This window comes from Osmia lignaria, chromosome 13, assembly GCF_051020975.1.
Source record: "Osmia lignaria lignaria isolate PbOS001 chromosome 13, iyOsmLign1, whole genome shotgun sequence".
Classification (NCBI taxonomy): Eukaryota; Metazoa; Arthropoda; class Insecta; order Hymenoptera; family Megachilidae; genus Osmia; species Osmia lignaria.
In genome coordinates, this window is record NC_135044.1 from 2,161,325 (window position 1) to 2,183,622 (window position 22,298).

Consider the following 22,298-nt stretch of genomic DNA (forward strand, 5'->3'; position numbering starts at 1 on the left):
GAGTAGACGAAGAATCAAAGTTGATTCTCATCTACGGAACTGCTTTCTCTTCAATTTCCATCTGTCTGCTGTAATTGGATTTTTATTTCCACTCGAACGTTGACGAATAAAAGACGTCGCAGATATGATACTTCTGTTCTACTCAATCATTTCCTTGACCGTTCGATCGAATCGTTGAAGCGTGCCACGGTGAAAACTCGTTCGCTCTGGGAACTTCCATTTTCGCGTTGGAGAAAAATGGAACAAAAGCAAATTAGCGATTTTTATCGGCACTCCTATCATCGAAACAGGAGCGGAGTGAAAATTCAGGCCGCGACGCGGTTACGACACCCCGTTAGTTCACACGGCAAACGTTGCCTTCGCTTTTTCTATTGTTATCTGCCCAGAACTTCGACTTCCTCGAGCGTTATTCCGTTTCGTTAATTTCACCGTCGACGAGAATTCAGCTCGAATGGAGCCTAAATTACACGAACCGCCAGCCCCGATGTTTCATCGTGGAAATCACGTTGGCGGTTTTCCATGGGAAATTATAAAATTCCACGGATTCTACCGTTCCTGGTGTAAATATGCTCTTAATTAAATCATGAAAAGTTGACAATTTCCTGCACACTTTGCTATTCCAACGAATAACCAGCAATTATACAGAGTGTACCATAATATGTGGCCATAACTTCACTGCTGAATTCAGCACGTATAACGTTTTATGTTTGTCATTTAACTAAATTTTCTTGAAAATTCGTGCAAATATAATTCAGATACTCATCATTCATATTAGCATAATTCATTCAGAAGAAAAAATAAATCTGGATATATTAATAATATTTTTCACTAAAGAATATCTCATGTAATTAGTTTTAGTTAATCTAAAACTGATGTAGATTTTCGCAAAGACAATTACTAAAAGCCATGTTTCTGCTATGCCTAACACAATATATCTTGATTCCTGTGTAAAAGTAGTTAACGAATATCACCTCGTTTGTTTGGTAAATTAGTTGCGCTGAAATTATCCCGTAACTAACTTAATCACAAAACCAAGCTTTCACCGTGTCGACGTGTTAACGCGTCCTCTTAATAAATTACTTGTTAAGCCAATTTCGTAAAAACATATCCTAAGGGATCTACGCAATGTTTATCGTTATTTTACCATATAATATCGCTATGCATATGTAATTTAATTCAATAAGCGTCAACTACAATTGGAAAAACATCAAATAAGCACAAACTTTGTTATTCTATCACTTGAAACGTCGACCGCATATAACCAACAGGTATTTGAAACAATAAATGTAAGTACTTTCAAATAAAGGGCGCTTTAATTAAAATTTGCTGCTCTTCCAAAATGAAATGCAATTTAATTAAACCATCGAGGACGGCCAAATGATAAAATCGAAAATTTATTTTTGAAAAAATTCATATTATTAATTTATTTTCACAGAATCAAAATGTACGATTTTTTTAAACGCAACGATTGCTATTGTTTTTTCGAATGAAATTTTAATTGAAAAATATTCGAGCTCTTCGTAATCCAGTAACAATAATCAAATATATCAGAAATTGTCTCGTGACTTTTTTTTTCATTCCATGCATATTTTCCCTTTTTTCCACCATTTTCCAGCTCTTTCGATTCATACTTCCTGCTTTTGGATGCCGTGCGAAGCTCGACAAGGCACGTTACTATGGCGCCGTGCAAAGCTAAGTGTCACTTGACATTATTTTTTCATTTTGCCATATACATATTATATAGTTCGCGAGCTGATATACATCAGTGTTGAATGTTGTAACATGTCAAAGCTGAATCGATACCCTTTTGCCAGATTTTCTGTCAATACCATGATTTTGGTATTAAGGGTTTCTATTTTGAAATAGGGGACTTAGAATAAATATTCAAAAAACGGTCACCATTTGAATCCAATGTTAATATAATTATTTGCTAATATTTCTTTATTATCTTATCAAATTTTGAAAGGTTGCAAAGCAAATTTAGTAAAATGATACTTACGCGAAATAATGGACTCAGAAAACCATTTATCCAAATAAGGATTATGTTCCTATAAGAAATATCATGAAACACTGATTTTTCATAAAAAAAGGTTAAAAAATTCTTTAGATACTCTATAGACATACCGACGATCGCAATAAGGTTAAACGACGAACGAAATCCCTGAAAATAAGTGCATACGATAATAGAGGTGGAAGACAAGCGATCAGACGAACGAGATGGGTCGTTTTTTCCCCTCGTCCTGCTCGATTCCATGGAAGGTAACTGCGAGAATGAATAAGGGTACATCGGACAATGAAGGGCCAGGGTTTGTACCTTTCGTCGGCACCTATCTGCCAAATTGTGCAGCTTTTGTCCATTTGAATCAGTCAGCTAACAAGTTTCTGCTCCCTTATCCAGTCACACTGACGAATCGATGAAGTTGCAAAAAAAAAGGGTTTAACGTCAGCTATCGGCTGAAAGGTCGTTTCTTCATCGATTACGATAAGACTGAAAAAGAGAAAAGGAACAGGAAGAAGAAAAATAATAGTGAAAGGAGTAAAATGAGAGAAGGGTGGGAAGAAAAGGAAGTCCACAGTCTTTCATAAATGATGGAATTCGTTACCATGCATTTAATGTCATTGTGTACTTGATGACAAAAACCTGAGGAACCATAGTGAAGTAGATTGTCTCCTTCATCTGAATCATTATCTTGACAGAAGCACTCTGATCATTAAAATAAGAAATCTGACAATGAGATCTGCCATTTCGACAGCTTTAGTTTATCCACTGTTCAAGCAGTATGAAGAGGTAAATCCTGAAGGGAGAAAAAAAGACTGGGGAAGAAGTGAAACGAGTAAGGAAGTGGAAGAAGAAAAAGATTACAGCCTTTTATGACCGATGAAATTCGTTAAGATAGAGAGCCAGCATAAAACGTCCGTTGAAAATATCGTGTCAATATTTGCGAGACGCGTTCGCGAAAAAATCTCCTTCTCTGCAGAGATGACGTCGGGATTTCTTGCCTTGCTACGAGAATTTAATATCGGACGTCCTAGTTCTTCGAACCGTTGACACCGCCACGTTCTGTCGAGGATTACCCGGCTATATGCGTAAGATTTCTTTGTACCGAAGCAGGCAAGCAGCCCGGCACGATTTAGCAAGGAACTTGCCCTCTTCCGGGAAATGGCGGTGAATGATGATAGAAAACTATCCTGTGTATTTCATGAACGCGAGTTTTGCTTACGGAACATCCGCCCCAACGTTTCATGAAATAATCATAAGGTTACCGTATTTTAGAAGTAATAATCCACGACACTGTATGAAAAATTAAATTTAATATTAAGAACATCTCTAAGCTTTGTGGTGAAGCGTTCAGCGCAAAGGTGGAGAGGGTTTAAAATTTTTACGAAGAACCATGGTCGGCCCTATAGGAAAATATGGGTCCTCAGGGTCGGATTAAAAGAATTTTTACCTGGTAAAATTTTAAATTAATATTAAAATCAATTTTTTACAAAGTCTAAGGGGATTGCAGCCTTGGACCCCACTTTTCAGGCCCTTCTTTTTCTTTAGAATAAATTTCAATTTTTCAATCAAGGGGTTCCTCGAAGGTTTGATTGCCCCAGGCCACAGAAATCTTATTTTGCTCCTGCGGGCCTTAATTTTAATTAATTGAATCCCAAATTCCTATCGGTTCACCAGGAATTTGCTCAAACTCTCGAGGGACAATCCGCTCCAGGTTTAGAGCATAATATTTAATATGCATGTTTTAACAACGAATAAAAATTGTACAACAAATTTGCAGCAAAAACGATTACCTCCACCTGCAACAGTAGATTTTTTTCTCGTATTTGAAACAAGAGTTAAAATCAGGCGCGAGTACACAAGTAGTTAAAATAAATAAGCGAACTGCTATTGGAATGTAGCAATTAAAATTGCATGGTAGAACAGAGACGGTGTACGTTCTTGTCAGCTGGCTAACGAGTTTCTTTACTTTTCTTATTACAGTGCTATCTAATTTCCCTGCGTACAATCTTCTCCCCTCAATTTTCTCACGTGACGTTACGCTATGCATTTAGGATCTGCTAGGACGCGTCAGCGAATCTCTCGGTGGAAATTTCTACCGGCGACAAGTTTGCGGTAATAAACGGCGACGATTATTTCAGCAAGCAACGGTGAAAATGTAACGCGATACATTTTCCATGCTTTCCTCGCCTATGCGGACCTTTCCAGTCGTCACGCTGATTCGCAATTTAACCTGTTAACCAACGAAGACGAGTTAACTCGTCGTTTCATTGGTCAATGTTTTATTGCACACTGGGGTATAGTGAGACGAATAATTTTTATTAACAAAATGCGAAAGGTGTTATAATAAATAACAGCATTGTAAAATACAGTGAAGAGATTTTTCCACTTGAATTTGTTTCAATTTTCTGTTAACTTTCAAGTAGGTACAATGGAGAATACTGTTAAGTTTTCCTTGCAAATGTTTGTCACAAACTAGATAATAGAAGAGTTAAGATTCAGTCAAAGGGAGGATGAGGAAAGATTTGAACGCTGTGACTAATTAGATGTCTCCCTGAATGGCTTTGTAGCAGCTTTTCCAATGGCATGATTGCGAACGAAAGAATCGAAGGAACGAAGTACCGTCTGCAGAATAGCTATGTCATGGTGACGGTAATTGTGCCAATACCCTTTCATCGAATCCCCAAAGATCGTACCAATTCGGTAGATTACCTCCGACATCTCGGCTACAATTCCCAGTGGAATCACTTTTCTACCTTGAAAAATGAGAGCGCCGATAGGACAGTATTTGATTACATGGAAACTGTACATATTGCGTGTGCATTATTCATTATGTTTGCAGGAATTGCAGAAAATTTAATTAATCGTAAAATGGTATTGATTTTAACTAACTTTAGACTTGAGGGTTCCCGAAATTTTTCAACAAATTGTTTCATTTTAATTATCATCTTTTAAGTCTATTTTATTCTATCCTTTCTTATTGTGCGCTAAATTATAAATCCTTTTCCAATTATTCTATTCCATTTTACAGTTATTATTCCCAGCTATTGTAGCTATTGAATTGATCAGGTTAAACAGAAGGTACATACCCCAAATCGATTTTGGGGATTGTAAGCTGTCCACCCATCAATTCTCCATCGGTACCTTAATCCAAGGAATTTAAGGATTTAGTTTGGCAGCTATAAGTGACAGCAGAGAGGTACATATGCAATATATCTGCAAGTGACGTGAAATCGTATGCAATGTGTATGGTAAGATGGTTTCATTTTAACTCCTTGTCCTATAACATTGTGTCACACTCGTAATGAAATTTACAATTCAAATATGATCCAATTTGGTTAGTATTTTTAGAATAGGTAAATTCTGTTTCAATTCACTGCAAACAGTATACAAATTATAATAAGTATTTTCATGTGGTTTTTAATTTTATACAAATGCGCGTTTTGAGATGATACCGCTCTTGCCATCTAATGGTGAACGACAGAATTAATAAAATACAAAATTACTTCTTCCCATGAAATTAGGAATTAGAATTTTTTTTTTATTATCTTTTATAAGTTTGTTTTATTTATAAATGCTGTGGCTCTAATTTTAATTAATAAGACCCTAAATCTCTACCGGTTCATTAGGAATTTTCGTGAACTTCCAATGGTCAGTCTGCTTTGATTCTGCTTGTGTACAGTTAGTTTTGTCGCCTATTACCAGAGGGCACGACAAGTCCTTTCTTTCAGTGCACACGAGTATAAAATTTAAAAATATGTGAAAGTAGGTCTTACGCAATATTTTCCACCTGTTAAATTCAATGTTTTGTAATAGTATCATGGTCTTCTTTGCTATTGTACAAGTGAAACAGTTATAATACTTTGATAAGCAAGGTAAATTTAGAAAGACAAAGATAATGTAATCATTAAAATAATTTGAATAAGAGCAATTAAATGTAATAGAATGTATAATACAGTGCAAATAGCAGCGATAAGATAATCGTACTGTTATATGAGTTATACGTCATTGAGATTGCTTTGTAATAAGTTTTTTTGCAAAAACAGAATGCAAACTCCATTAATAATCGAGAAAGAAAAATGAATCATAATTAAACAGTCTACCGATGATGTAATCACTTTTATGACATTGTATAATGTAAATAGTCACATAATTGTCAAACATAAATTGAATCAATCATTATTTATAAAATATTCGTAACAACAACATTATTGCTTTGACAAAATATTCTTGTCTATGATTGTGATTAAATTAACAGAAAAAAAACACTAGTTTATTAAGTTAGTAAAAGTTAAATAAAAAGAAAATGCGAAGTAAGTCTAAAAATAACTTCGAATCATACATCCTCGCGAAATCGCAATTAAAATTCTATTCCAGCCTTTTCGCTGCTATTGGAACGATGTAATCTCGTAAATCTGCATTTCGTCGCAAACTTGATGTTTGAAACATTTTTAATTGGTACGATATCGAACGGTAATTATTAACAGGTGGATCACCAGTGCCAGGCAAATTCAAGGAAACTGGGTATGTTTTACAAAAAGGAGCAATAATTATAAAAATATTCTTCTTTGTTCCTACCTTGATACATATCTTAAGAAAAGGAAAGAAACACGAGGTGGCACGCAACAATCCATCACTCTAATGGAATATTTCGACAGAAATTGTTAGATTTCTACAATTTTCTTCGCATTTAAGTAAAATCTATTAAAACCCGTGACATAACGCTCGTATTCTCGTAGTTTGATGCTATAAATTCCACGTAAGAATGCGAATTTTGCGTGCCAATGGTAAAATATGACGACATCGAACAATCAGCGAAATGATGTCACTCATGAGGGCGTAGAATCGACGTAACCGAGCTTACGAAAGGCGCGGTCGAAAAAATAAATTGAGATTATTATACTGATTATACGCGGCAGCATGATTTGTATTCGACGAAATTTCCTGTAAGTTCAACACCTTCCAAGAAATGTAGTCAAAAATTATTACCATTTCTTTATCAACTTCCAAAAATTATTTAAAAATAATTTTTTACTATTTTCTACTATTTTTAGTCTTTCAAATGAAGTACATAATAATATTTATATCCTATTACAAATGATGTTTCTAGTGATACATTATCATCACGTAGAACAAAATGAATAACGAATGTGAATCACGCGTGTTAATCAATACTGTTTTCAATGTTTCTAATGCGTAATAATTATGAGTCAGAGTTGCATATCGGAATATCAATTACTATATTTTTCAACTAAAAAGGACTAATGAGTAATTTAACACAGTTTCACTTATTTAATGTTGTTAGTAACTAAATGAACCTAGATAAACATTAATTAAAAAGCACTTAACTTTGAATTTTCTTCCTTTTTGTATAATTAAATTTCTTCAAAATTGAAAATACAATTTCTATTGAAATTTGTTTAAGAGTGTTATTTTTAAATCTTTCTACCACAATATTTGCAATTTACCTTTTACCATATTTCATAATTAATATAGTCACGTGCAGCACAGTGGTTGATATTTTAAAATCTTTCCAGAAAATTGCTCTAGATAAAAAAATTGAATTTCACATCCACTGTGGTTTCGGAGAAGACGATTTATAGCACTGTATATGATATACCTTGTATGATAATGATACCACGAAGCAATTTCAAAGACACTACTATACTGTCGTAACTGCAGGAACTGTAGTAAAAAGAGGCTATACAGAATGCGTGTGTAAGCTTGAGTCCGCGTAAACGTATAGCCGTGTTTTGGTCAGTGAAAATCGGAGCTCAGTGTTGTTCCTTCATGGTACGCAATCAAGTCTTCAGCATCTAGTCGTCGCCGAACTCTCGTCTTGTGAACATCTGCGTTTGGTTCAACCAGTTTTCAGTTCTTTCATGTAAGTCTGTCTTCGATAAACAACAGATGCCGAGAAAAAGTGGGTCAACTTCGATGCTACATTACTTTTGAACTAAAATTAAACTTACGAGAAAAGTAATACTTAATTTAATAAATAATTGAGAGATTTCAACAGATTGTAAATAATGATGAAGATGTGATGTTAATATTAAAATTTTTTGATAATAATTATCAGTTCACAGTTCTAATTAAATTAAAAAGAAAAGCAAAATACAATTTGGACGATTTAGTTTGAAGGAAGTTCATTTTTAAATCACACCGAATTGACCCACTTTTGTTTTTAACTACCTGGAATAATATTCTCAATGTATAAGTCATTTGCTAATAATTCTTACTATTAATATTGGTTTCTACATTGTGTTATTAGTGAAATAAAGTGATTAGTGTAAAAGTGAACTATATCCTTTTCTAATATGTGTTTGATCATTTTCTGGAAGCACTTTTCGTTCTTGAAAGTAATTGCTCGTCTCGAAAGTGAATTATAATAGGTTCATAATCGTCAGAATTTTAATTTATGAAAACACTTTTAAATTAGGCATTTATATTAACTATTCATTAATAAAAAGTTTCAGACGTGTTGTTATGTTATTTTCACTGACATATGATAATTTCGATGACATTTCAAAGATAAATTTTTTATAAATGAACATTATTTTTTATAATTTTTTAATGCTATCTTTTCTGTATTACATTTGTTGTTTAAAATTAAATTATTTAATGTTATGTCTTAAAATACATAATACATAAAATGCTGAAAGTTGGGAGAGGAAATTAGAAAAAAAAATGTAAGATAAAATTTTGTCAACGTCCGTATGAATCAATCTTATTTTGTATATGATAGTAACAATCATATACTGCAATGTCATACGATAAGGCGCAAAATAAGCTGAATACGAACAAGTAGAGGAAGAGCAGGCACATCTAATCTAACCGGTTTACATTCATATGCAAATTATTCTTAGTTGACACCTATTTCAAAATTCATCTTCCATTTCAATCCTTTTAAATCGAATTACAAATTTTCGAATTGACATTCCGTGTCTAAAATTGAATCAATATATTATTCTCATGGAACGGTTAAACATATATTTGTAATACTCTTTTTTTTATCAACTTTTATTACAGTCTTGTGTTATTTTGAGGAGCGTCGCAAAATCGGAGTCAAGGTTTTTGGGCCAGTAGTTTCACGCGTGAAAGTGCAGCTTTCTTCTTAGCGTTAAATTTGTTTTATGCCTGAAGACCTGACACGCCATCATAACTTTTTATTTCCTACTTTTCTCTCGATTTCTTTCACCAATCTACTCTTGTAATGTCTATCGTGTAAACAAAGCTTCTAGCAGCCTTGACGTGTTTACGTGTTGAATCGTTATACATATATTTGCGCAGGTTGCGACTATTGGAAATAGCTTCGCAGTATTTCGTATACAAAGGTTTCCTACGAAATTTCAGGTCAATCTTCGTAGACTATACAATATCATTTCTATAATTAAATAGCCAGTATATAAAAATTGATGACAGAATTTGGAAGAAGCAATCGTCAAATCTGTACATTATTTTTTATTTTGCATTTAAGTGCAATTATAATTTATACGAAATTTTGCGAAAGGACACGAATGTAAATATTCGTGTCAGGTGTACGACTTTCTACTACAGTTTATTCATTCTGTCCATCTTTGGTATTACATGGTCAACACAAATTGCACGATGCTTCGTTCCACTGACCTAAGTGTTTCGCAGAAACGAAAAATAAAGTATTCCGATATGATCAAAGTTTTTTGAAGAAATATTACTCGTTATTAAGATTATTTCGAATATTATTAGGCAATATTGTATAATTAATTTGCATTGCTTGTTGGAAATAAATATAATCACATTTTGTGTTTATAATTTTGCAAGTTTCAATCATGATTCATTGTTAAAAAAATGAAATCAGATGCTTCTTAAATTACGGTCATTGCTATTACTATAATTCTAGTGTCATCTCTTGAGTAACTAAATATAACGTCACGTAGTTATTGTTAAAGGTGACGCTTCTAATTTTAACGTGAAAAGATAAGGTTTATAGCACTTCGATAAAACGAAATAAATTTATCACCTCAAAATTCAAAGAAAAATAAACTGCAAAATTAAATTTAATACAAATTGACTTTTTCTAATCAAACTTTGCATAATAAGAAAGATCTACAGTATTTAAATTACCATTTTAAACAAAAATTCTTTTTTTTTAAATCTGAATTAATTATTTTTAAAAACGTAATATATCATTATTCTGATATAAAACTTTTGATTAACCCAATGGAAAGTTTACGTGACATAATATGTTATTGATTAAATATTATATAGTCATATATAAATTTACAGAATTCTTTAACATTCTGCATTCACGTTGTAATTCATTTATTATTTTTAATTATTTAGTCTGAAATTGAAGTTAATCGTTTCAACGTTTATGAATCGTTGTTAACAGAATTTGTGTAATAACATTGATAGCTGATAAACTTGACATTTCAAAGATATATTAGAATATATCACTCAAAACCGTATTATCATTAATGGAAAATATGTGAGTGATACATTATATTTCATTTATTATCATTTTAATTCTTCATTTCTGCTCTGTATTAAAGCGTAAAATGAAATACTGATCTCTTTTTTTGTAATAAAATTATTTTAATTACCGTTATTACTTTCATTCATAAATATGCTTTTAAATATTTAGAATTATGAAAATTTGTATTAATAAATTTTTTTTTCTTTTCAGATAAATCAAAATGGCTCAAATTACAAGACTCGCTGTCATCAAATTCTTGGAATTGGTAAGTTGATAAATTAATAGAAAAATACAAACGATCAATGAATTTCTACATGTCTGCTGACTTATTAGCATTTCATTCATATGGATAACAGTTGTAAATCCAAACCTGTCACGTTTAGTACAGTTATGTAATAACTGTCTAACTGTAATTTGAGAATTGAATTCCTAGCATAATTCCAATTCATTCATTCAGTATACAGTATGAAGCAGAGCAGACTTCGTGGGGGAAAATGACGATATAGGGGAAGCAGGAGTTCTCAACGTCCTAGTTTTGACGATATTAATAATAAAAATGACATAGGGGCAGAATCATATAATTTTTAGTTATAAGACCTATATGTATATTTATAAGGGGATCTCCTCCCTTTCTCGACATTCTCCTGTATGGCGCCTAAGGAGAGCCCTACGAATCCCAGAACCTTGAAACCCGACAACCAGAGGAAACCTATAGGGTAGGGGGGAGTCCATGACACTACCATTATCCCTGAGGAAGCCTACTATGCTCGATACTGTACCTGTACTAATTTTGTGCCCAAGTTTGGAAATAGTTATGACAACTTCAATTAACAAAATTATCAGTTAATTGAATTTCGGTTAATATTTCACTTGCAATTCTCGTTTTTTTTTTTAATGGAATTACTTTTATACAATTTAACATCAGTGAATGCATAAAGAAACCTGTTTACATTGACGGTTTACTTGAACTGATCGAAACATAATTTGATATGGTTCGTCGACCTAGATTTCACGCTATTCTGCATTAATTTAAATCAGTGTTGGGCGTTGAAATCTCGAGTATTAAGTGAACAAACTAAACTCACACGTCTCTTAAACGGTAAGTCTACCAGAATGGACAATGACATAATAGCTGAGAATTATGACGGTGGAAATTTTTTTTTCTCGTTATTATTACGCCTCAGAACGGAAGTTCAATTACCATACGAGTTTCCGTTAAATTTCTTAAATTACGGAGACAATGTATCCCACAAATTTTCATTTTGTGATTTCATTTTGAGCATTCAACGTGCGTACTATATTAAGAACACACTTACATAGATGACAAAATAAAACCTACTGCCTGTAATGTTAACAATATAAATTAAATTAAAAAAATAACAAAGAATCTAATATGTAATTTTATTTATTTATTTAATTCCTTTTTAAACTCGTACTAAATTACAATTTAATTAGAAAATTCAATTCGTAGCAACAAAGTACATTAATTTTTCATACGGAAGAAAAATTAAGCAATGATCGTATTAAGGAAAACGTTTCAGGAATTCATTTTAAATCAGTTAGTGCAAAATGGAAACCTGACGTAATGACAGAATGCGACTAATTAATAATGCAATAAGTATTATGGCGAGGTGAACACGGTAAACGTGTTATGAATATAACATTAAGAATGATGACAGAATGCTTTCTACGACGAGTCGACAGTTCGTTAATGAGTCAATAGTTCCGATATTGCACGGGTTATCCTCGAAATAAAGTTGAGTATCAAACTAGAGCATAATGGTATAATTCTACTGTGCTGTTTATGGTAGTACCGATAGAGTTGATACATTTGTTTCGCTGACCTCATTTCGAATGCTTATCGATACCATTTAAAAAAAAACTATGGACAAAGTATACTCTTTATGTCCTGACTCTATTTCACGATATATGAAATAGATATGAAATTTATTTTCAATGATTTCAGGTTATAGTGTGTGTTCTCATAGGATTGCACTACCACTCCTTCAATGCTGGAGATCAACACACTGCAATGATTACGATGGGTACCTTTGGCGGATATTTAATTATTCTCGTGGGATTATTTGCCGGTAGCCTATTTGGAGCACCAGTTGATCGTCGTGTGGTATGTGAATATTAAATTTCCAGCATTTCATGCGATTTTTTATACAAGCTAAGCCATGGTTAATGAAATGGTAAAAGATTGAGAAGATTGTTATTAGGAAAGCTTTCAACGATTTCAAGATCAATTTTATGTTCTTAAATGTAACTGTATATTTTTTTAAATGCCAAAAAATGTTTATGTCTGCAGGATCTCTTTTTCTCCCTGGTTGGATGCGTTTTGTTCATTGTTGCCGGAGCTCTGAACATCGACTTTTTCTCAAACTTGGCCTACAAGGGCTCTTTTCGCGACACTGGTATAGCGAAAGGTGTAATCAGCTTAGTCGAGGGAGTACTGTTTCTAGTGGATGCCTTCTTCACGTACAGAGGAGAAGCTTAAAATCGAACCGAGAAGAAACCTAAAATCACTCAATCATCCGTCGTTTTCAAAATGGTACAATCACATTCCGTAATAAGAAACATACGGAATTATTATCAAGAAGATACTGCCAAAGAGTAAACGATTTCATCGTATGTTTTTAAGGAACAATTAATTTTTTTGAAGATATTTAAGACAAAGATTACGCTAATTTTTACGACAAAATGTGTACAAGTGAAACAGAAAACAGAGTACAAATAAAAGTAATTCTCAATTAATTGTTGTTAGACTCGTTACTAGAGAAACTTTTTGTATGCGAACATTAAACTTTATAATGCAGTTATGTTAAAGCTAAAATCTGCAGGGAACAATATAAAAAAGAATTTATATTTACATTTATTTTTTTTTCAATATATCAAATTTTTTTTGAATTTTAATTTTATACTTTTGATGATTAATTTTTGTGTGATTATAACAGTACACAATTCGACTATTATATTTTTATAATACTTTTTCTATGCATTTGAACATGATTAATATTTTTGTATTTGTTTAAACAAAAGTTTTTTTTTATTTCTTTTTTAATTTGATTTGACGACGACGAAACTGTAGTTAATTATTTCTCTAGAATAAACGGCAGTCTCTTTCCAATGTAAGGCCAGTGAAAGTTATAATCGTGATTGTTGCACATAAATTAAGCTACGATCGCACAGTAATATGAAATTACTAAGTAACAGACACCACCTCGAAATAATACTTTTTCTATTATATAATATATATCTATTTTTATTATATAAGTAAGAATTTCATTTTATTATATTAATTATTACTTTACCATAATTCTCGCTGATTTTCTTCATTAATTTATACGTTTTATATGTTTAATGGTACGAACAATTCAACCATCTATTTCGTTTTACAACTGATTCATGTACCTTACATTTAACCATTGAATGTACAATTATATAAAATAAATCGTTTTCCTTAATTATTATTACGTGACTTTTATTTCGCACGTTGTACATATACACAATATTCAAAATTGCTTTTTACACAAATCTCTTTGATGTAGAAGGATTTTGAATAAACGAATTATGTTGTAAACTTTAATATTAAAAATTTTCTACAATAATTGTATTTTAAATTTTGTTCTACACCTTATATATTTATATAATCATAACCAAAGCATAATGTAGAACATAAATTGACCACATTTTAAGAAATAAAATTCCCGTAAGTTATAATTAAAAGTTATTATGTAATGGAAAACTTAATTTGAAAGTTGAAAGAAATTTGAATGTTAGAATCGAGTCGTATGGTACTATCGATATATCTCGAGAAATTCGAGTCGACAATCGACGCAGTCGGTAAGGTCGACTAGCTGCAACAGTCAATTGTGTATGGTTGCGTGTGTGCGGATTGCACTGCCGCTTCAAGCAGCAGTTTTATTTACTAATTAGAGTGCCGATGTGCGGTAGGAAGTGTTAAATGTACGTGGAAAATGTCGAATCCGGGCGGTAGCAGGAGGAATGGGGCCATGAAGATTCGTTTAACGAGTGAGTTTAGTAGGAAATTACAATGAATCTACCGTGAGAGGAGTGTGAAAGTTGACCGATAGCCAACACGCGTTGTGATCCTTCCCGTCTTGATTTGTTGTGTATTCGTTAATATGGCCTCGTCGTGAGCCTTATGGAGGTCTGTTTCGAAATATATCGGAACAATCTTTATTAAATATTCAATAGTCTTCTAGCAGTGGAGTGCAAAGAAGAAACGCAAAAATGTTCGACTAGGGTTTTCGTCCTTTGGTTATGGCAACTCCCTATCGGAGGTCAAGACCCCACCGTGAGCACTCTGGGAGATCGTCGACTGAAAACATTAATTTTTGTGAATTTATCACTCCCGCCTCGATTCTCCCACAGTATTTGAGGCTTTCTAAAGAGCCTGATGTATCACGAGCATTCTTTCAATTTTAAATCATTCAATGTTGATTAGTTGAATACAGAATGTAGCCAAGATTAAATCAAATATGAATAGGCCTAATTAACGAATGTTAGACGCCTAAAAGCAATGTACGAATTTAATATTCGTTGAAAGTATGCTTGATTAGTACTTTGTCGTGTTTCACTCCTTGAAATTAATTATATGCGTATAAAAAGTTGTAACCTGTTTTATTACACAATAAGTTTACAATAAAAAATTCTGTTTTATTCATCTTTCAAATCAATTATCAGATGTTTATTCTATCCATTTTACAGTTTTATGCGCCCGTAATCTTGCCAGGAAAGATCTTTTTCGTAAGTATCTTTAATGTTAAAAAAAAAAGATAAAAATTATGAAATAATGATCCATTTTAAAAACTCTATTTTAGGCTTACCAGATCCTTTTGCTAAAATAACTGTTGATGGTTCTGGTCAATGTCACAGTACACACACGGTCAAGGCAACTTTAGATCCCATGTGGAATCAACATTATGATTTGTACTTATTTTTCTACTATTGTATATAACATAATGTTGTGCATGAAAATGTATAAATCATTGATATTGTGTAGGTACATTGGGAAAGATGACGGTATAACCATATCAGTTTGGAATCATAAGAAAATACATAAAAAGAAAGGTGGAGGTTTTCTAGGATGTGTACGGATATTATCCAATACAATTCAAAGGCTTAAGGACACAGGATGTAATTACTGCTTTTTCTAATACTGTATGGTGATTACCAATAGCCTTACAATAAATAACTATATCATTTGTGTTACAGATCAACGGTTAGACCTTTGTAAAGCACACTCAGATGATACTGATGTTGTTAAAGGAGAAGTTGTTGTATCTCTTTTATCGCGAGATGGTCATAATGGTGCTGTAAGCAATACAGTAGGTCATAATGCTGTTGTTGATGTTCTTGGAGACCTGAGTTGTCCAACTGATTTACCAGATGGTTGGGAAGAAAGGAGAACTCAGAACGGACGCCTTTACTACGTTAATCATTACACTAGAACTACACAATGGATTCGTCCAAATACTCGGTAAGTTTCTCTGTTACCAGATTTTACATTAATCGTATTCAAGTCACTGACGAAATTTAACTTTCACAATAGACCTAATAATAGTATTATATCAACTACTCCCGAGCCACCGCCACTACCTTCTTCTGAGCCTACTTCACCCAGTGGTAGCGGGAGCCCTTCGAACTTAAGAACTGAAAGCCCTACTAGATGTACACCCGAGTGGAACGGAGATGGAACACCTAGTAGAACACCCAGTAGGGATAGTTCTACTCCAAATACACCCAGGAATACACCGACTCAGCAACCAAATAGGAATCAACACAATACGAGAAATGCAACGCCGGCATCGTCAAGGGAACGACGGCCGGCAAGAGCAAACGATGAACAAAATGGTAATCAAAATGGGAATGTTAGACCCGATCGTGGTGTTAATAACGGTCAATTACGGAGGCCTAATCGAAATAACAGAAATAGGAACAGTGTAATGGTAAGTAACGAGAGGAGGTTTGATCCGCCCCAGCCACCAGATTTACCAAGAGGTTATGAAATGAGAAAAACGCAACAAGGACAAGTGTACTTCTATCACGTGCCTACTGGTTCGTCTACATGGCATGATCCTAGAATACCTCGCGATTTACCAGCAAATGAACTGGCTAACGAGCTTGGACCATTACCCAGTGGATGGGAAATGCGACAGACTCAAAGTGGTAGGGTTTATTTTGTGGATCACAATAATAGAACTACACAATTTACCGATCCCAGATTGTCGAGTCAAATTATAAGTAACATATTAAATAGACGACAGAATAGTACAACTAATCAAACAACAAGTAGTTCAAATAATTCACCTGCACCTACACCTGCAAATGAACCTGCAGAAGCAGAAACACCCATATCACCAAATATTCAAAGCAATACAGTTCAACCGAGGCCAAGAACAGAAAATGGCAGTAACAATAATTCCCCGCCGGTGGAAAATACGTCGGTTCAGAATGCTCAGACGGTATCAGAATTACCGAAGGAACTGATGGACAATGAACTTTTGCCGAAATATAAACGGGATTTAGTGGCAAAGTTGAAATGCTTGAGAGCAGAATTGAATACTCTTCAACCACAAAGTGGTCATTGCAGGCTCGAGGTATCAAGGAACGAAATATTTGAAGAATCGTACAGACTGATTATGAAAATGCGACCGAAGGATATGCGAAAAAGACTTATGGTAAAATTTCGCGGAGAAGAAGGCCTCGACTATGGCGGAGTAGCACGAGAGTGGTTATATTTATTATCACACGAGATGTTAAATCCGCAGTACGGCCTTTTTCAATATTCAAGAGATGATAATTACACGCTTCAAATTAACCCAGATTCTGGAATAAATCCAGAACATCTATCTTATTTCCATTTTGCTGGCAGGATAATAGGAATTGCTGTTTTTCATGGTCATCACATAGATGGTGGTTTCACAACCCCATTCTACAAGATGTTGCTTAATAAAGCAATAACCCTTACTGATATAGAGGGCGTTGATCCAGAGTTACATAGAAGTCTTACATGGATGTTAGAGAACAGTATAGATGGAGTACTGGATGCTGCATTTTCAGTGGAACACAGTAGCTTTGGAATGTTGAAGAATCATGAATTAAAACCCGGTGGTAAAGACATTCCTGTGACTGAAGAAAATAAAAAAGAATACGTCCGTTTATACGTGAATTATCGCTTTATGCGAGGAATTGAACAACAGTTTCTGGCGTTGCAAAAAGGATTCCATGAATTAATTCCACCTCAACTATTAAGACCGTTCGATGAGAGAGAGTTAGAATTGGTCATAGGTGGTTTAGGAACCATCGATATTAATGATTGGAAAATGCATACACGATTAAAACATTGTACTCCCGATACACCGGTAGTAAAATGGTTCTGGCAAATAGTGGAATCTTACGGAGAAGAAATGAGGGCTCGATTACTTCAGTTTGTCACTGGAAGTTCTAGAGTTCCTTTACAAGGTTTTAAAGCTTTACAAGGATCGACGGGAGCTGCGGGTCCTCGTTTATTCACAATTCACGCTGTCGATGCGCCGAGTGAAAATTTACCCAAAGCGCATACCTGTTTCAACCGAATAGATATTCCAGAAAGTTATCCGAGTTATCAGAAAATGCTTGACAAACTCACGCAAGCAGTCGAGGAAACCTGCGGTTTTGCTGTCGAATGAATAGGTAAAATGCATAACTTCATTTTAATCACATAATTTGTGTAATAAAATTGCCGAAGTTATGGGCTTTTCATAGCAGGAAATAGGTACTTGTCGACCGAGTTTACTGTCGTTAAATTAAACATTAATTTTAAAAGTAGCTAAAGGGAATGTTATCTGATGAGAATACGAGAAGAGCTAGTATCATAGAATGAGAACTGTTAATACGTAAAAGGTCAGAAAGAATTCTGACAACGTTTTTGTACAAATGTCCAAATGGCCTTGATGGTTGTAATGACTTCTAAATGATCGTCGATTGGTATATGAACACTTTTGTGATTTTCACGCTTCGTCCATAAAAAATTTCAACGAATGGTTCCTCAGAAATTTCGATTATATTGGTCTTTAATTATTTAGTCTTCGGTGACTAATTACAATTTCACTGAGGTTAATTATGTTCTCCATCGTACATCTAGGATCAATAATTTACTTATAAGATCACCATCAAAGAATTTTTTTATTCTTTTCAAGATATAATAGCAAATATAAAAAGTCATGCATGCACAGAATATGTACAGAAAATGAATTTTTTCACGCAACGAAAACCACTCATCAGTAATTAAATACGCTCATGTTAGTATTTTATATTGAATAAAAATATGAAAAATAAAAAAAAAATAAATTGTTCGCTTAAGAATCTCAAAATATTCAAGTATTTTCTACATGAACTTTTTGAAATTCATTTCTTACAGTGGGACAGTGTTTGGTTTTCGAGAGCTTTCAATTTCTCTTCAATCAAATGTAATAATTATGCACAGTTCATTAATAATTTCATATTAACAACTTTCAAATAATAGAATTTAGTGACAGACTAAGGATATATATTCAAATTCACTCTCTATATAATCAGATGGTTACAAAATAGTACTGGGAACTAATATTTTACTATGTATTACTTCAAATTGGTTATGGTGAGGAAGGGAAACGAAAAATTTGTATATACATCATAGATTTAAACGCAGGTGTTTAATCTTTTATTTTTAACAATTGATAGAAATATTCCGAGCTCTTAATTTTCATTACTCAATACAGTTCGAAACTTTACTAAATTCTCTTAACACAGATTTAGTAAAGAGAATTATCCCTTTGAATTATATTGATTAAAATTTAAATTAATGACAACATAAAATGTTTTCAGTATTAAAATGATATATAAACACTTGCGTATGGACTCTATAATGCAATGGAAAAATTTTGTTATTGTTGTGTAACTAATATTATCCAACCATTGTTGCTTGTTTAGCAGCCAGTAGCACCGAATGCGTTAGTAAAATGTAAATAGTACAGTTTAATACAAAATTAATTAACACGAGCGTATAATGTGCGAGCTACATAATTAAGCTTAGCACAATAAACATGCATCGGTTCTAGTGTAGACTGAATCCGTGAATCCTGTACATTAGCTTTAATTTAAAATCGAACACATATATATTTAAGGAAAGGGTTTATTCGACAAGTTTATATTAAAAGAAACATTTTTGCTCGAATCAACTCTTTTTTTTTTTTTTTTTTTAGAAATTTATCAAATGATCTATACTTTACTAATTTTGTATTCGTTATGGCCGAAGCTTTAGTAAAGTATAGAAACACTTATTTATCGCACGAATTTTTCGTTTAGTTTATAACATTTACTTTTATTGTAAAAACATCTAATAGCTGATAGCACGAATCATTATTTCGTATTATTAATATTATTCTATTATTCTATTTTATTCTGCACACAACTGTGATCACACATATCGTGAAAAGAGAAGAAATAGTGGGAGATGCCTTTTAAAAATTTGTTTTACTATTAAATGTGCTTTTCTTTTTAAATATTATTGTTCTGCTAATGAGATGTTATATTTAATATTTTTTAAAGTATCACCCGTTTTCGGTTTTGAAACACGGTCTGATTACTTTGCCTTCATGATTTTGAAAATTTTATTTACGGTGTTAACACTGATGTGAAAATAAATAATTATTATTTATATGTTTTGCGTGATATAATATTAACGAAGCAGCCATTCGATTTTTACACGAAAACGAGTGCATTAATTAAAAAAGAAAAAGTAATTATGCATTCGTAAGATGTTACAACAGTATTAAATGAAATTTACCGAATGATGCTGCTGATCTAAAATTATTTAATCATGCCAGAATGTTAATCTTGATATTATTTTAAACATTTGTTACAAGTTTTTAATAAGACCTCGTCTTTTATAAAAATCTCTTTAGTATTTACATATGTTTTAAAAATTAAGTTATTAAAATACATAGAGAGGATCTCCCACTATTTTATTACATTTTAAACTTCTTTTAATGTCACATCTGAGGGGAATAAAGGCCTTATTAGTGCCTTGGAGTTGATGTCAATGAAAAAAAGGACAAACATTTAATGCCCATCATATTTTGGAATAAAAATAATATTGCACGTCATTTTAAGAGAAAATCTCATTAATTAAAATACCTAAAAATTGTCGCGGAGTAGATTTTATGAATATATGTGTAGGGTATAAAATAAATCGTTCATTAATCGAAAAATAAATTAATAATTAGATCACTATTCAGACAAATATCGCCAATGAAGTTTTAAATTATTCAGATTTATAAATATTTTTCGCGTATTAGAATCATTTTCTAATACATTATATCTTGCATAAATATTTTATAAGCAGATTGACTTGAAAAATTTCTAACACAGTGAGTAATAAGTATTTAAAAAAAAAAGCTTTAGTGTTTTTTATATACATATATATATTACATGTATAAGTAATTAATGAAAATTGAATCTGTGTTTATCATTAATGTAAACAAAAGGAAACGCTCCTTTCAACCATTTATCACTATGTGCAATTAAATTTGGCTGCTCATTCGTGAGATTCATTAAAGGATTTTTATCTGTCTAATTGTGGCAGAAGACAATATTAATCATTAAATTAAAGTACAAAAGATGAAAAATCAGAATTTAAGTTAACACATATCATGTACAGTGACTTTTATTATACTTTTCCAATTAACAGATTTCGAATGATAATTTTAATTAAATTTAATAATTAATTACGGGTATAGATGCTCTCTTGAATTGTATAAACGAAGTTTAACGATCGAAGTTCGTTAAAGTATATAGTGATGAGATATCGAATTCCACGTTTATAAGTATATTGTATACTGAACTCGGCAATAATAAATTCTTATTATACCCAATAGCAAGATATTTTACTAATATTTATCAATGCGAATAAAAAAGGCATTTAAAGAAATTGGAAGCAACTCCAATATATATTGATAATGAAAAAAAATCGTTTGTTCAAGAACGTAATCATGTATCTTCAAAAAATTATTACCAAGCTACGTGCGAAAGTCTAAAAAACAAAATGCAAATGCGTTAAGACACCACAATTACTTTATTATTCTTCTTATTATCATTACTATTATTATTAATACTACTATTATTATAATAATGTAACCGTTGTTATTATCATTATTGCGCAGGACTTTCGAAACACAATTGTATATATATCTTTTCCTTTTGTATTTTGGATGAAATGTATATTTTAATAAAATATCCAAAGTATACATTTTTTTAATCTTGTTTATACCTTGTACGTAAATAAAAGCATATATTGGCAGTGTTCTATTTTCAAATCTACTACACAACTTAGAATATACAGTAATTTCTTCCCAATAAGAGAACCTCCTTATTGGGACCTCCTCAGTCTTATAGCGACCGCCGAGGGGTGCGGATCAACCTATCAAACATACATATACTTCTACTTTCCCTTCGGAGTTTATTTATTATTATTATTAGTACTATTTAATTACTTATTTAATTTACTTTATTTATTTTTTCCGCTTATTAACAAGCTCATCAAAAAGAAATAACATTTATGATTTTATCTCTCTTCTAAGCCTCGGCCAACCATTCCTTTTATTCATTATTTTATCCTTCCTTATGAGCCCCCCTCACTTTCTCCAGTCATTTATTATTTTATCCTTCCTTATGGACTAAAATCCACTCTTTTCAGTTATTAATTATTTTATTCTCCTTTATGGGACAAATCCATGCTTCCTAATTATTTATTTTATTTCTCTTTATAGGCTTTGCGGGGACCACCCTTCCCAGTTA

At 32.5% G+C, this 22,298-nt stretch overlaps 2 protein-coding genes across 3 annotated transcripts; both read left to right on the top strand.

Annotated features, from left to right (window-relative positions):
- Positions 1-7,724: 7,724 nt before the first annotated feature.
- Positions 7,725-13,341, top strand: LOC117601835 (uncharacterized). Of its 2 annotated transcripts, none has more exons than XM_034319051.2 (4): positions 7,725-7,883; positions 10,665-10,719; positions 12,421-12,579; positions 12,766-13,341. In XM_034319051.2, the coding sequence occupies exons 2-4, from the start codon at positions 10,675-10,677 to the stop codon at positions 12,952-12,954; spliced, it is 393 nt and encodes a 130-aa protein (XP_034174942.1). In that variant the 5' UTR covers positions 7,725-7,883; positions 10,665-10,674; the 3' UTR covers positions 12,955-13,341. The 2 variants fall into 2 exon arrangements, with proteins under 2 accessions (XP_034174942.1, XP_034174944.1); XM_034319053.2 differs by lacking the exon at positions 7,725-7,883 and adding an exon at positions 10,396-10,466.
- Positions 13,342-14,068: 727 nt separating this feature from the next.
- Positions 14,069-19,708, top strand: Smurf (SMAD specific E3 ubiquitin protein ligase). Its single transcript, XM_034319050.2, has 6 exons — positions 14,069-14,489; positions 15,189-15,227; positions 15,302-15,410; positions 15,484-15,617; positions 15,696-15,960; positions 16,033-19,708. The coding sequence occupies exons 1-6, from the start codon at positions 14,435-14,437 to the stop codon at positions 18,149-18,151; spliced, it is 2,721 nt and encodes a 906-aa protein (XP_034174941.2). The 5' UTR covers positions 14,069-14,434; the 3' UTR covers positions 18,152-19,708.
- The last annotated feature ends 2,590 nt before the right edge of the window (positions 19,709-22,298 follow it).

Coding starts and splice junctions, on each gene's coding strand:
- LOC117601835 (XM_034319051.2), top strand. CDS start 10,675: ATGGCTCAAATTACAAGACTCGCTGTCATCAAATTCTTGGAATTG. Junction 10,720..12,420: donor TCATCAAATTCTTGGAATTG/GTAAGTTGATAA, acceptor CAATGATTTCAG/GTTATAGTGTGTGTTCTCAT. Junction 12,580..12,765: donor CACCAGTTGATCGTCGTGTG/GTATGTGAATAT, acceptor TTATGTCTGCAG/GATCTCTTTTTCTCCCTGGT.
- Smurf (XM_034319050.2), top strand. CDS start 14,435: ATGTCGAATCCGGGCGGTAGCAGGAGGAATGGGGCCATGAAGATTCGT. Junction 14,490..15,188: donor CATGAAGATTCGTTTAACGA/GTGAGTTTAGTA, acceptor TCCATTTTACAG/TTTTATGCGCCCGTAATCTT. Junction 15,618..15,695: donor AAGGCTTAAGGACACAGGAT/GTAATTACTGCT, acceptor TTTGTGTTACAG/ATCAACGGTTAGACCTTTGT.